The sequence below is a fragment of the Barbus barbus genome (assembly GCF_936440315.1).
Source record: "Barbus barbus genome assembly, chromosome: 46".
Lineage (NCBI taxonomy): Eukaryota > Metazoa > Chordata > Actinopteri > Cypriniformes > Cyprinidae > Barbus > Barbus barbus.
In genome coordinates, this window is record NC_136724.1 from 5,599,902 (window position 1) to 5,616,715 (window position 16,814).

Consider the following 16,814-nt stretch of genomic DNA (forward strand, 5'->3'; position numbering starts at 1 on the left):
AAAATTATGTTATTACACATATGATGCTCAAAAATGTTGCATGTGTGCATGCCTGATTTGGCCAAAAATGCAGCATGTACATCAATAATGCTTAAAATACACACAAATATGATTCCTAAAAATGCTGCATGTATATATGATGTCTAAAATGTTGCCTAGATAGGGAGCTCACTAATCTTTGAGACACAACCCATGACATTCTCATTCAGAAGTGTTTAGAGTGGCTCACACACACACTCCAGTGGAGGAGAGATGCTCACCTTCTGCTGTTTATATTTTCACTGACATTCCAACAGAAGACAGCTGCAGGTAAAATCATCTTACTGTTTAAAGAGTTTATGTGCGGATTTAAACATACAAGAACAAAATGAAAACCATCTTTATCTTCCGGATCAGGCTGGACTAAATGATAACGGACTTTTTTTCTGTGCTCTTAGTATGTAGTGCGTAACGTCAATAGACTCGTTTAAACGCGTATTTCCTCAGGAGTCATAATTGTTATTTTCTTCATTTAGGTGGATACCTGATTAAACGATGCCATCATTCAAAAAGTCGCTTTTGTTCCTGGTTTATGTATTATGCACGTTCCGCGCTGCGCGCTCGGGGGACTTTGGAGACCCCAGACCCTGCTCTGGATCACACTGTCCGGGGGGCAGATCGTCCAGATCTCCGCGACAGCACAATCCTACAACACAGAGCAGATCAATAAATCACCATCATGCTCCCTCCAGCTTTCCATCGGAACATCACGCAACACTTCTGTCCCAGCGCGGGCGGTCTGGAGACCAGACAAGGGAAACCGTCCAGACGCGCGTCGCTGGAGATTTTGGTCCTTTGTGCGCAGACTGCGTTACGCCTCAAAGACCAGACCATGTTATGAATGACACCAGAGAATGTAAAGGAATTGAGTGCCGTCTGCCTCTGAGGATACGACCGAACCCCAAACCGAAACCCTGTGCTGGAGACGGGTGTGTGCTCGGGACCAGCCAGCCACCCCTCATTCATGTGGCAGACAGAGCCGCTCAGTTTCTGGGGGAATTTCCGGACATTGGATATCCCGCATCAGAAAGTGGGGCTCCTCTGGGAGTTCAGCTCACTTGTGACATCAAACCAGGTAAATTGAAACAGTGGTTCCAGCTGTTCTGCACTTGAATTAGAGTATCTTGTTTCAAAACTGGTGTAACACTTAAGGATACAGAGTAGACTATTGTATTACTATAGTTTATAAAATTCATAAACTATAGTAATATTGACTTATTCCACTTAACTGAACAAAAAAGTACATGGCATAACCATGTGCTTTATTAAACTCATACCATGGTAATATCATGGTATTGTCTAAAGTACTTTGGATTGTGTATACCACTTACAAAAAATAGCTACCATGGTATGACCCTGTGCTTTGTTGAACATATGCAGTAGCATGGTAATACCATGGTATTATTTGAAGTACATTGAACTGTGTAATTTTCATGATTTTTTTAACTGTCAAAAAAGTAGCAAGTTATTACCACAAGGTTTTTGGTCATCAACTATGGTAATTCCATGATATAAGTTTAGGTGCTTCCAACCTTAGTAGTCAACTGATTATTTTAGTTTTACATATTATATTTTAATAAAATAATTTTTCCACAAATTATGAAATACTTTATTGTATTGTATACATTGTAAATTATTTAATTTAATTTATATTACAGATTAACAAAGCCCCACCAGACAACTGCAACTATTTCATACTATATAATGTTGTACTCCAAACTATGCAGAGGAAATCTCTTTAATGCTCTTTATTGGAGAAGGATGCAAACCTACAGACAGCACAGAGAAAAACTAATACTTTATTCAATTTTCACATCAGTACTGGAATTTCCATACATCAGTGAATAGGGGAATTATAAGTGCAAACATACGCATCTGCTTGGCTGCAGAGAGAGTGGTAGAGCTACAGAACCGCTGGCAGTCAACACCCATTGCAGACTACTTTGATCCATTTCCATATGACTGAAATAGTTTTAGCACTGGAGTTGGAAAAGAAAATAGCCCTTGGTTTTTAAAATGTGTGGTGAAACTTTGACCTTCACATATACAAAAGTTGTATTAACTGCAGAGAATTTCTTGTTTGGATCATCTTTAAATAAACTATTCGTGTTGATTTACTGCCAAATAATAGTTCTCATGCAAACCCAAATATATTTACAATTCAGTTTGATAAGACCTGTCTATTCCACTATTAATGGAAATGCATATTCCCTCCTTAAAGCTAATTATACACTTGTTGGGTTATAGCCACTTAGTTACTCTTTCTTTTTTTTTACTAGGAGAGAATGAGGTCCCTGCCGAAGATGCACTTATCCTTCATCTACAGCTGGAAAAGGGACAAGAGAAGCTGGTGGAGGCTTTGAGAGCTCAACAAGTAGTGGTCCGTGACCTGCAGCAGAGACTGGTGGAACAGCAGGGGGCCCTCCTCTCCCAGCAGCGTGAGATACTCGACCAGCAGCGCCGCATGTACGAGCAGATGGATGTGGTGAAGGCTCAGTACGGTCTGCTTTCTGAGACCGTCAAGCAATTCTCGTTCCAAGGCTTGCAGGGAGAACTGCAAAGCTATTTTGAAAGCCACCTGGCCGGCCTTCAGAGCCAAGCACGTAGTCACCTGCAAAAGTCCTATGCTGTGCATAAGGTAGATATCGATGCCAAAGTGGTGAATGTAGTTGGGGATGCAGAGCACCCAGTGTTGGGCTGTAAAATTGCTTGCGGGCCTGAAGAATACTGCGACTTCCAGAAGGATCCACTGCAGTGTAAAAGGTGCACTATGTGTCTCCCTGGATTCTTCCTGGTGTCACAGTGCTCCCCCACGGCTGATAGGATGTGCCAGGTGACAGTGTGGCAGCAACTTCATTATGCATGCAACACATAAGATTTCAATTGAAGACCAGACAAATTTATATGTCTTAATCTTTAACTCATCTTTGAGTAACAAATATCTATCAACAGGACAGGGATGAATGCCTAGAATTACCAAGCCTGTGTGGAGAGCGAGTAAAATGTCTTAATACCCCAGGTAAGCAAAAAGAAAACAATGCCACCCCAGTGCCTTCCTTTAAATGGTATCTTGGGATTCACCAAGCTTCTCTTTGTTTCGTTCTTCAGGTGGGTTTCGTTGTCTCGGTGTCTCTGAAAGGGAGATGTCCACAGGGCTGTGTGGTCATGAGTACTTCTACAATCAAGAACTTCAGGAGTGCCAGGCTTGTTCAGACTGTGATGGTGAGCCTGTTGGCATTCCCTGTACTTTCACCAGTGATGCTGTATGTGGAACTGTGACTGAGAACATGCTCTCACAGTCTTGGACAGCTTCGATTTCCATACCGCCTACAAAGTTGAAGAGTACTTCCATCTATCCAGGGCTACAGCTCAATATTCACAGCAAAGCAGGAAACAACCTGGTGACCAACCACGATGATTACATCAACCTCCAACAACATGGACTGGTCTGGATAGACTACAACTTTGCACTAAAGCATAGCTGCAGGAACTTTCTCCAAGTCGGGATACGGATAAACGGCAGTGAAGAGGAGGGTAGAGACCTCAGCGGGGTCAGAATTGAGCAACCTGAAAGGAAGTTCTTCCAGGGTGTGACTGTAAGTGCAGCAGTTGAGGTGGAACCCAATCATACTCTGACACTCGTGCTGAAGAGTCCCAACCAATACTGCAACCAGAGTAAAGATATTCAAGCCTATGAGCTCGGAGGAGCTTCATTCAGCTTGCTCTGGCTATCTCATGACACTGGTGCTGTGGCCATGACTGCTCAGATGTCCACAGCAGCCCACTACCAGAGTAACTATCGCCCCACCTTCCGTATAGCCACTGTATCTGATCCCTACATAGTGGCACTGACCCATGACAGCCGTGGGGTGCGTTTCATGGAGACCGGTGTGGTGAAGTTTGTTCTCCAGCAGGCTATCTATTCAATGGGCCATTCTTGCGTTCGAGAAGGTTTCTCACTGATTGCCTACGTCAACAGAAATGGTACTAACCAGGAGGTGCTACGCTCCTTCAAGTCTGGCGTTAACTACAGAGACACCTCCATCACCCTTTCTGGGGCCACAAGGGTAGACAACAAAGACTGGCTCAATTTTGAAATTGTCGCCCCATCTCAGTGCAATGTCCGCTACTTTGGTGATAGTTCTGGGATTAGTATGCTGAGCTTGATATGGATCCCTACCGCTGTTTCCTCCATGTTCACAGCCACTATCTCAAGAACAGGTCTACCCTCTGGGGCAGTACGAAATAAACCCCTGTTCTTTAGGCAGATGAGCCCGAATATAGACCAAATGCGACTGGCTGGGCCAGGTGAGCCACATGCTCAGAGGAACTTTATGTTTTCGGAGGCTGGGACTGTCAGTGTGGCGCTCGACCTAAAACTGATCCATTCCTGCAGTGTGGTCAAGCTGACCCTTTACCGGCAAGGTACAGATGGAGGTCAGGCCACATCCTTGACCCAGCAGGTGGGAGGACATATGCCTGAAGGTAGTGAGTGGGCCAGTGTGGGGCTGAGAACTTCTTTTGAAGTGCAGAATGGTACAGCCATTTATGTTTCTCTGGACTGCATTCGTGGCCGGATCAACCAGATCACCCATGAGGAAGGCACCAACATCTCCATTCTTTGGTTGGCTTCATGATCCCAAGTATGCAATCTTAGATCTAAGGTATCGTAATTAACTGAAAAATTGCTTTGGAAAAACTGGTGCTTTCATATGACAAAGTAGAAAACTTTAAACAGATGGACTTTGCAATAATGGTTCATTTTTAATAGCTGAAATGCACAGGTGCTATTAATACTCCTCTGGTATTCAGATTCTATATTTATTGACATTATGTGAGGAGCAACGATTATTATTATAGTTATTATGTAAATTCAGTTACAGAAACGTAAATATGAAAAGGTTTTTTTTTTTTCTTGGCTGGAACAATGAACTAATATAACCTTTAAAAAGTACTTTTTTTAGTGCTTTGGCTGGTTGAGCAGTGACCAATTGTTCTCAAGGGAGTAATCCATGTAAATGTGTGCATACAGCATTTTGTGTGTGTTTGATAGAAAGTGTGTTCGTTAAAGAAAAATAATGTGCATTTGTGAGCTGATGTGATGATTTTGCTGCACTTTATCAATACTGAAGTGCAGTATGTTGTTCAGTGCACAATTTTGTGTTTGCCTTGTTGAAAAAACTGGGATTCAAATAATATAGCTTGATCTATATGAAAGATAGGCACATTATAGAAATCAAAATAACAATATAATGAAATCATTATGTATCTTTCAGCTCCTGAATATTTATATTTAGTACTATGAATGAATACTGCTGACCATGATGTCCTGTCATTGTAATTTATATGAAAAAATACAAAACATTGACAAATTTGTCCATTCATGCTAAGTTACCGTGTAAGTGTCATGTCTTCTATGACTCTGAATACTGTTGTCATTTGCTGTCTTTGCATACCATGTTTAATTGCTTCTGTATGTGCTCAAACTACAGATTACAAACAGTGACGTGAACAAACATTTGACAACATTAATGTCATGTCTGCCTTCACTGTAAAACACGTAAAAACCAAAGTATATGTTGACCTTTAGACCCGTGCATTTCAATGTAAGGATTGGTGTTTCATTTACTGTACACATAATGTAGAGTGTAATCTTTTATTAAATAAAATTAAAAGTCATATCTATTTTGCCAGAAAAAATTATAGGCTTCTTAATATTGTCTTAAAGCTTTTTAAGGGCTCTATTAAATACAATCTACTTGAAAGTCCAAACGGACTGTACTATACTTACAGTATATTTTAACCATGTTCTACACTTGTTTGGGAGAGAACAGGTTATTTTCACTGAATTTAATATATATATATATATATATTGATTGCTTGATAATGTCAGCTTTGGATGATTTTTAAAAACTAGCACATGCTACATGTCGTTGTTACTGGATTTGTACGAGGACACTGGTTACCTCATAATTGCAAATAAAATGTACTTACCAGTACATTTTAAGTTTTCACTAACCCATACATTCAGGATCCAGGTGTCTAGTTGATTCCAGATGGGTACCAGACATCCTTCCACCGGGCACAGCTTCAACCTCAAGAGGGCAGCAGTTTGGTAAAGCCTCAGATAGCAGTACTGAAACAGTACAGGACATCATACTGAACTGCAAAAGTGTGATAAAGAATCATGTTCATCAGAGCTAATAGTGCCTGAGATGAATCTGCAATACTTTTTCTTGCAAAAGTTTTCAGGAACTTGGAAGTAAAAGCAATTGAATGTCTGCCGAAACATGACTAACAGTGTTTAAATTAGTGAGAAAACTGATTGTGTGAAACAACAGAATGTATTTGTCTGCCCTGGGAATGGAAAGCAGGTGTGTGGCGTTCTGGAACCAGATGTTTCTGGTGTAGAGATGTTGCTGTATACAAAAAAAATATCCATATAAAACACTATGGTTAGGAAGACAGGCAGATATAAATAGAGAGAAAGAGAAGGAGAGAGCTGTATAAATAGTTACCATACAACTAGCCTGAAAATCACAGAAGTTTGGAAAGGGATGTTTTTGCTGGTTGGTTTCGATATGTGATTTTTAGATTGTTTTTGGCATGTTTACAGTATGTTTTACAAACTGACTTATCTTTTGTGATATAGTCAATCAAAAATATACTTTATATTTGCATGTGAACCCTGGAAAACAGAAAATGAAGATCAGGTTTTCTGTTTTATAAATTGTGGATTAAAATAAAACCGTTATCGATGCCAAAGGAAGGATTAAGTGGGAAAAATCTCTCTTGACAGCATAATTATTTTGATATGTGTGGTGTTTATGCTGTGTGTTCCTCTTCAAGCATCTCTGCCCATATACTCATTAGTTTACATAAAGCAGAACAAGCTAAATCTTGAGAACAAACCATTTGCCCTTACACAAATTAAATATGAAATGAAAATGAATTACAACTGCAGCAAAAACATATATGTAAACACAACAGCTTGGATGCTTTCACAAACAAAACTGCTCTGTCAATGATTAAGAAAGTTTCCATTCTGGTCAGAATGTGTACTTTTAGAATATATACACATTGAAAAAAATGTGTACAGAAATAAGCATTATTTACATTAGCAGTCTCTAGACTATAGCTTGTCAAATAGACTATTGTAATGGCAATGCATTTTTGTTTGATTTTGACAAAAGGATTGACAGCATGTACCAAATCCTGTACACAGAGCGTAACTCTGTGGATGAATGTCTATTCTAAAGAAAAGTTATATTTTGCATAATCGAAAAACAATCCTTTATTGAAGATTTTTTGAACAAAGTGAATTATGAAAACATAACTAATTTTTATGAGAACGTGGTTCATTATGTTAATGTCCCAATGCAAAAAAATAAAAAGTTTCAACAGAATTCATGAAAAACACCCATTTAACATCCTTTCAAAGGAAGCAAATTAATCTGACAGCATGGTAATTTTTTATTCACATGTATTTCATTGTGTGATAAAGGACACAAAACGTAATGTTTTAAACTGAAAGATGTAATTATTCCAGTCTATCAAGCAGATCTTTAGATGGACACCTTTAGCTGTTTGAAATTAACTCGAGACACAGAAACCGTATACTTGACCTTTTTCAGAAATATAATGTGATGATTCTTGTCAATGTTATCTCACACACCTCTTTCCTTTTATTGCTAGTTTCATCCTCTCCCTCCTTCTCTCCTCCATCTCATCTGTTTGCTCATTAGGCTGTTTAGTGAGGCATGTTAATGAAGGCCAGCAGGTCACCACGCACAAACAGAGAGAAATTCACAGTCTGCAGCTCATGAAAGCCTTTTCAGTCTCACCAACCACAAAGACCTTCCTCCCACTCAGCAACAGTTTCTAAAGAACTCATAAAGATGAACTTACCGTGTTTCCTACGGAAAACATATTAGGTGTCTGTGTGGTATTCTAATCATTGCCCAGCTACAATGTGATGGCACTCATTTCATGCTCTGTTTGGATTTCTGTTAGAACATTGACAAAAATGTGTCCAGTTAATTAAATCTAAATTTAGTAAGCCATTTTATTAAGATGTAACGATTGTTTTTGCCATAAACCATGACTCCATATTTCATTTCAATTCAATTCAAGTTTATTTGTATAGCGCAGGGGTGCCCAACTCTGTTCCTGGCGATTGACTGTCCAGCAAAGTTTAGCTCCAACTCTAATCAAACACACCTGAAGCAACTAATTAAGGTCTTCAGAATTGCATGAAAATTAAAGGCAGGTGTGTTTGATTAGAGTTGGAGCTAAACTTTGCTGGACAGTCAATCGACAGGAACAGGGTTGGGCACCCCTTGTATGCTTTTTACGATACAAAACGTTGCAAAGCAGCTTTGCAGGAAATTAAGTTTCCACAGTATATTTATACATTGTAGAAACTTAATATATTTAACTTATGGTAATATGGCAAAATTTGGTAATTCTGTATGTTGTCTGAGGGTTGGCATCCTCTGAGGTCCTCTGAGGGGTTGGCATCATCTCTTCTCAGGTGTTCGGTCATCTCAGATCATTTAAGGGTTGGATCCAGACTGAAGCTTCTGTAATCCCTAGTTACCACGAGATGTTAATCCCGTGACAGAAACAGAGAAACAAATAGAGACATAATTAGTGTAGCTGCTGTTCCATCTAAGCAAAAATGATTTGATCAACCCAAGCTAAAGAATAATAATAATGTACATTTGATCAGATATAACTGCATTACAAGATTATAAGATGCATTATGTGAATGCTTGGCTAAAGAGATGTGTCTTTTAATCTAGATTTGAACAGAGAGAGGGTGTCTGAACCCCAAACATTATCAGGAAGGCTATTTCAGAGTTTGGGAGCCAAATGTGAAAGAGTTCTACCTCCTTTAGTGGACTTTGCTATCCTAGGTACTACCAAAAGTCCAGAGTTTTGCGACCTTATGGAGCGGGTTGGATTGTAGCATGGTAGAAGCCTAGTTGGGTACGCAGGAGCTAAACCATTTAGGGCCTTATAGGTAAGTAATAATATTTTGTAACTGATACGGAACTTAATAGGTAGCCAGTGCAGAGACTGTAAAATTGGGGTAATATGATCATATTTTCTTGACCTGGTAAGGACTCTAGCCGCTGCATTCTGGACAACCACCTAGCAGTGCATTACAACAGTCCAGTCTAGAGGTCATTAATGCATGAACTAGCTATTCTGCATCAGAAACAGGTAGCATGTATCGAAGCTTGGCATTGTTTCTAAGATGAAAGAATGCTGTTTTTGTAACATGGGAAATATGATTTCGAAGGACAAGTTGCTGCCTATTATAACACCCAGATTTTTTACTTTAGAGGACGTAACAGTACATCTGTCTAGTTGCAAATAGCAATCCAAGAGATTCTGTTAACTGTTTTTTGTAACACAATTTTTTTTTAATACAATCTATTAGCTTAGATAGTTTAGAAGTTTCATCTGGTCTTGTTGAGATATATAGTTGAGTATCATCAGCATAACAATGAAAACTAATCCCGTATTTTCTAATAATATCACCAAGGGGCAACATGTATATTGAAAATAGCAGAGGACCTAGGACAGATCCTTGTGGTACTCCATACTTTACAGGTGATAATTGAGATGACTTCCCATTTAAATAAACAAAGTGGTAGCGATCGGACAGGTAGGATCTAAACCAAGCCTGCCCTTGAATACCTGTATAGTTTTGTAATCGATCTATGAGTATGTCATGTTCTATAGCGTCGAACACAGCACTAAGATCAAGTAATACTAGCAATGAGATGCAGCCTTGGTCTGACGCAATAAATAAGTAATTTGTAAATTTAACAAGTGCAGTTTCTGTGCTATGGAACTGGGCTGAAATTCTTCATAGAGATCTTTTTTTGCAAAGAATGAGCACAATTGAGCAGACACAACTTTTTCTAAAATTTTAGACATAAACAGAAGATTTGAAATGGGTCTGTAATTTGCCAGTTTACTAGGATCTAGTTGTGGTTTCTTAAGAGGCTTAATAACCACCAGCTTGAATGGTTTTAAACGTGACCTAAAGATAACGATGAGTTAATAATATTGCGAAGCGCTTCTTCTGCTACAGGTAACAACTCTTTCAGTAGTTTAGTGGGTACAGGATCTAATAAACATGTTGTTGGTTTAGATGCACTGATAAGTATATTTAGCTCTTCCTGTCCTATAGTTCCTATATTTCTTAGCACATTTTTATGATAAGCATGACTATTGCTATTTCTCATACTCAAGATTAATGATTTCAACAAACCTCTAGGCTCTAACCCTGTAGATATGGATTTATCAATTTTATTATCTGCCAGGTGAAAATGTGATCATTTAGAAAAGTGTTGCTACTGTATTTTGTTGTTACTGTAAGTGTGGTGTTGGTGGTTGCCAGGGCATTACACATTACTATGTGGTTGGTAAGATGTTCTGAGTGTTTTTAATTTATTGATGTGGGGTTGCTAGTGTGGTCTTGTGGTTATAGTTACTAAGTAGTGTTTTTTTTTTGCAGTGATGTTTTTTACTGAGATGTTCTGAGTGTAGCAACTGCTTATTAACAGGACAGGGGAAGTTGTGGCCTAATGGTTAGAGAGTCGGACTCGTAATCCAAAGGTTGCGGGTTCGAGTCTCGGGCCGGCAGGGATTTTAGGTGGGGGGAGTGAATGTCCAGCGCTCTCTCCACCCTCAATACCATGACTGAGGTGCCCTTGAGCAAGGCACCGAACCCCCAACTGCTCCCCGGGTGCCGCAGCATAAATGGCTGCCCACTGCTCCGGGTGTGTGTTCACGGTGTGTGTGTGTTCACTGCTGTGTGTGTGCACATTGGATGGTTTAAATGCAGAGCACGAATTCCGAGTATGGGTCACCATACTTAGCCGTATGTCACTTAACTTAACTTAACCACAAGAACACCCTAGCAACCACACAGTAATGCACTAAAAACACTAAATGTAAGCTGCACTAAAGAAATCTTACCGTCAGTGCCAGTAACCTCATGGTTAACATATAGTGCCTTTGCACTTTTGCGTCCCGAGTTCGAATCCCGGCTCGTGGACTTTTCCAGATCCCGTCCCTCTCTCTCTCTCTCTCTCTCTCATTTTGCTTCCTGTCTTCTTTTCACGGTCCAATCAAATTAAAGGCAAAACGGCAAAAATAAAATCTTTAAAAAAAAAAAAACAACAACAAAAAAGACATCTTACCAACTGCATAGTAATGCTCACATATTGTAGAAACACTCAAAAGCACAATATTTAGCAACAGCATATTAAAGAGGACCTATTTTACACCCTTTTTACAAGATGTAAAATAAGTCTCTGATGTCTCCAGAGCTTATATGTGAAATTTTAGTTCAGAATATCCCACAGATATATTTTTATAGCTTTTTAAAATTGTCACTTTTAGGGTATGAGACCAAACACGCTTATTTGGAGTATGGTGCTTTAATGCAAATGAGCTGTTGCTCCCGGTGAAGAGGGCGGAGCTTCAAGAGTTCAAGTTCTGGGGCCTCATTTATAAAATGTTGTGCAGAAACCATCCTAAATTTTATCTTACGATCATTTCTCAGATATGCGTACGTGCGATTCATAGAATGAACGTACGAACAGAAAATGCGCATACACGTCTCTTTCAGATAAATCTATGAATCGCAAATTATCTTGAACTTGCACGCAATTGAATGGTTTTAGCTCTCTGCCTTGTAAACGACTCCTAATTAATATCATTAACACATAAAATATCACCAATCATCATAATTTAGAACAGCCAGCTGCAAGAACAGTTTATATTTTAAAAAAACTGCAATACTCCGACAATAAAAAGTGCATAAATCTCCCCAGACCCTGACGTGAAGTACTTTTTCACGTCAAAGACCCTTTTTATAAATATGAGCGCTGGCATGGATTTAAGCGCATGCACACTCTAAGATCAAATCTGAACGTACGCACATGAGGCCCATGGTGTCGTGCCAAGCTACTTACCCCTGATAAAAAGTGTATCCCCCAGTCGCGGGAGCGGGCATGCATGCAGCGGTACAGGCAGACCATTGATGATATTGCCAAGGTTAATAAAACTATAACACGTGAATTCTTTAAGTTATCGTTTTACAGCTATCACATGGCCCATCTATCAAAATAAATGCTTTTATTCTTCTGTAGGCTAACAATCGAACCTCATTGCACTGAATTGAGAATGTCTAACGTTACTGAAAAACCCAGACAAACATATCGTTTTCCTCATAAAACAAACATACTCTTTGGATATTGTTGTAAATTGTTCTTTATTCCCCCTCCTCTTTCCACCATGAATTATTTTCAAAATCATTTAATAATGCTTTGCATTTAAATACACAAAATGTGATTACAGTATGCTCGTCTTATCAGGCTTCACATCATGTATAATACCAGTGAGGAATATGGACAAGTTTCTTCTTACCTGGCAAAAGTAGGATACGTATCTTTTCAGACCGTATTTTCGACCTGCTAAATGTGCTACCGCCAGACCCGGAGATCAGCTGAATGAATTCAAAAACTGCTAAACTCAACTGTTTAATTCTTGGGGAGTTGGAAAATTAGTCAATTTTCAAACAAAGTTGAGTGTTCCTTTAACAACCACATATTGTAGCAACACTCGAAACACACTACTTAACAACATCTTAGCAACAACATAGCAACACTCAAAGTACACTACTTAGCATCACCCAGCACTCAAAACAACTCTACTTAGTAATGCCTTAGCAACTACTCATTAACCACAAAAACACCCTGGCAACCACACAGCAATGCACTAAAAGAACAGCTTACCAACCGCATAGTAATGCCCTGGCAACAACCCTAACAACAACATAGTGTAGCAACACTCAAAACACACAACTTAGAAAGACCTTAGCGACTACGTAGCAACATTTTTAAAAAGCACTACTTAGCAACATCTTAGCAACTAGAAATTGACCATGAGAACACCCTAGCAACCACACAGCAATGCACTAAAAACACTCAGAATATCCTACACTCTAAAAAATGCTGGGTTAAATATGGACAAACCCAGCGATTGGGTTGTTTTCAACCAACAGTTGGGTTAATTGTTTAATCCAACCTTCTCGGGTCAAAACAACCCAATCGCTGCATAGTTTACCCAGCGCTGGGTTTTGTTTAACCCAGCACTTTTTGGAGTGTACCAATCGCATAGTAATGTCCTAGCAACCATCAACCACACCCTTAACAGCATACTGTAGAAACACTAAAAGAACACTACTTAGCAATACCTAATCAACTACAAAAAAAAAATTAAAAATTAAAAACCTTTAGTTAATAACCACAAGAACACCCTAGCAAATGCTCACCAATGCACTAAAAGAACATGATACTAACAGCATAATAATGCCCTGGCAATAACGATTTTCTGTTGCAACACTCAACTACATTTCAACCAACCACCTTAACCACCATGCCACACATCCTCAACAACAACATAGCAACACCCTTACAGTATATCGTGGCAGAACAACTCACGTTTTCTTCAGAAAATGCAAAAATCCAGTTTGGATTCCAAAGCTGTTTTGGTCACAGGGACTGAGTGACATTGACTGATTTGTTTTTAGTTAGAACTGAGAAGGAGCCAAGAATAGATTATATATATATATTATATATAAACAACAAAATCAAGTGAAAGAACAGGAATGTGTTAGCATTGTTCCAAAACATGTCAGAAAGAATTATCTTGTCCTGAAACAATAGGCGGCTCAGGCTCTGATGGGAAGTAAGATGTAGTTTTAAAGAGCTGAGATCAAATCCAGTCCCCTGTGAGTGCTGAGGTTAATTACCTTCTGGAGCAGCCAATGAGAGATTAAGTGTTTGTAAACAGCTGTAAACAATTTACCTTCCATATACAGTCACAAGATGGCTACTCTGAGCACAGTTTGCACTGCGGTGTAAACACAGCTTATGTCATTGTGAGTCTGTAGCCTACAGAAAATATATAGGATTATGGTATGCAAGATTTTTTATGGTTTTAAAAGCTTCTTGTGCTTTTAATTTTATTTTATTCCAGGGTTCATAGGTCCAGCAGAGATTGTAGGTGGGGGTAGTGAATATACACCACATCAGATATACTGCTCCCACACTGGGCTGTTGGGCTGAATCGTGTCCTGTGAAGAACCTGCACCACACATCTGGTATGGATTAACTGTCCAGTAAAGCAATACAAGCTAAATACAATGTATGACAGTACAGTATTTGACGGTTAGATGACTGGGTCAGAGCTTGCTGCTTAATATATTCTACCCATCCACAGGTACCATTGTAATATAATCAATATTATTCACTTCAACTGTCATTGTTTTTAATGTTGCAGCCAATTAGTGTATATCAGACATTGGAGGGTTAAACTAAATTGAAATGTAACTGAAATATACCATACACACTTTCAAAACACAGGACATGCATTTAATCATTCTACATACATCAAAGGCCATAAACAGAAAGTAAACTATAGATTTAAAGCCGTTTGGCCTTAAATTAGGATTCCCAAAGTAAGTAAATGTGAGAGACTTCAGCAGAGGGCTCTTTGTGGTAATGTTTCTGATCAAATCACAGACAAAACTGATGCAGTTTATCTGCAGTGACGTGATAAGAAACAGCTAAACAGATAATAGCAGAACTGATGGGTTTCTATGTATAGCTGAGACAGATCGCATGACTATATAGGGAGCAAAAAATCCTTTGTAAGCAGCAACAGAAGAAAGCAACTAAAAAATTGGGAAAACCAAAGAGGAAAACTGAGAACACTGAATGATTGGTTCGTAAACATTGTGACTGACTGTCAAGAACAATTTAGAACAAAAATACAAGAACAAAGGGTAGTTTGGAAAATTTATGTCATTTATGCAGAGAGAAAGAAAACGGGCAAAAATATTTGTCTTTTTCAACACTGAAAAGTGACAACAGTGTTCTCTCTCTCTCTCTCTCTCTCTCTCTGTGGTGTTGACAACAGTGCAAATCCAGCTTAGACCTGCTGTGAGCAAACCTCAGTAAAATTGAGTCTGCAGCTGCACATCTATATGTAATGAGTGTCATGAGTGTCTCAGATGGTGGGTTTGGTATTTATAAAGCTATCTGTAAATAGCACAAGGGCTTTTCTTCTTTCATAGCATATTTGCATAAGATGGGGTAAGACACCCTCCTTTAAGAACAGTGTGCATTTACTTTAAAACAGTAAAATATTTAAATACAGTTCAGCATGTGCAGGATGATAATGCATCAGCCAATGTGTTATTAAGGGAGATAAATATTTGCTCATTTAGTTGCCATAGCATAAAAAATGTAAAATTAGGCCCTTTACAGATTGCATAAATAACTTTTGATAACAATTTTATTAATAGCTATTTATATATTTACGTCATTAATGTAAAATATTAAGTCAACTATTCTATTTAAAATTGTAATTTGACAATTCAGTTGAATAATTGAATAAGTAATGACAGACAAAGCAATATTGGAGTAAACGATATTCATCTGAAAGGTAAATTTATTCTTTGACTTTTATACAGGCATATTAATATTTATATATTTAATTGTCCATATTTTAATTCAAGATATGTTATCATAGCAACACTATGAATAACAACAAGAATATGTTATAATAATAACAACACTATTATTTGATCTTTTTACCTAAAAATAAAAACTTGTTACTCCACAAATCTAAAAACACTGTTGTGTCCACAAATCCCTTTTAACAAACAGACACAAGAACTTTGATATTCAACATAATACTACTGTCAGCTAATGTCAGGGATTTGTTTTCAATATGCATAAAACTGGGAACTGAATAATTAATCATAAATATATTTTAAATAAACTACACAAATACAAAATGTATGTATGTATGTCTAAATAGAAGGAAATCACATCTGAGCACAGCACACAGTTAGGGATGCAGAATTTACTTTCAATAGCTAAATGCTTAAATTATATATTGTATATGTTAGATATTTAAGAAAATGTAAGAGTATATTAATATGAATTGATCAATTATACAATAAATGTATCATATTCAGAGAATGATATAATTACAAAAATAATACATTAGTGTTCCCTGCAAAAGAATAGGCTTTTTAAAATTGCTATTGATTCTTTAGTTTGAGAGAGCAGGGTCTAACCCCCCCCAACCAACCCTAGAGTGTAAACTTCACAGTGGCACTAGTAAGGCCCCAGTGCCCCCTGTAGGCTGATATCAGTTAATGATTCAACACTCGAAGCAATTCATTATTCCTGTCACATCCTCAGGGAGCCATACTACATCACAACACATCTTACACACCCAGATGAAATGTGAAATTACATCCCCAATGACTCAAATAATCATAGCAATCTAATTTTCACTTTCTAGTTTATTAGTAATCTACCACTACAAATCACTATCAGTCACAACAGAATTATCTACAGACAGAAAGACAGGCCAACTGATGACACAAGACACAGTCTGACACATGTAACATACTTGATCATAATTATAATTGTAGTGTGTTATTTGATACTAGCCTACATTACTATTATTTAGTAGGGCTGTCATGATTCCAATTCATTTAGAGTACTCGATTACATATTAAAATGATTAAAATACTCAATTATATTTTACCCAGGGCAAGTCAAGTAACCAACAAAATACCTGAAGTGGTGCATTCCTCAGATGTGAATCGAAGAAACGTATTATTAGACCGTTTTCCAAGGCTGCATTATATATTAAACCCATTTAAA

General features: G+C 38.2%; 1 protein-coding gene across 1 annotated transcript; it reads left to right on the plus strand.

Annotated features, from left to right (window-relative positions):
• The first annotated feature begins 201 nt into the window (after nucleotides 1-201).
• Nucleotides 202-5,733, plus strand: LOC306864909 (uncharacterized protein). Its single transcript, XM_079409198.1, has 5 exons — nucleotides 202-309; nucleotides 516-1,114; nucleotides 2,319-2,872; nucleotides 2,992-3,058; nucleotides 3,148-5,733. The coding sequence occupies exons 2-5, from the start codon at nucleotides 535-537 to the stop codon at nucleotides 4,674-4,676; spliced, it is 2,730 nt and encodes a 909-aa protein (XP_079265324.1). The 5' UTR covers nucleotides 202-309; nucleotides 516-534; the 3' UTR covers nucleotides 4,677-5,733.
• Nucleotides 5,734-16,814: the final 11,081 nt, after the last annotated feature.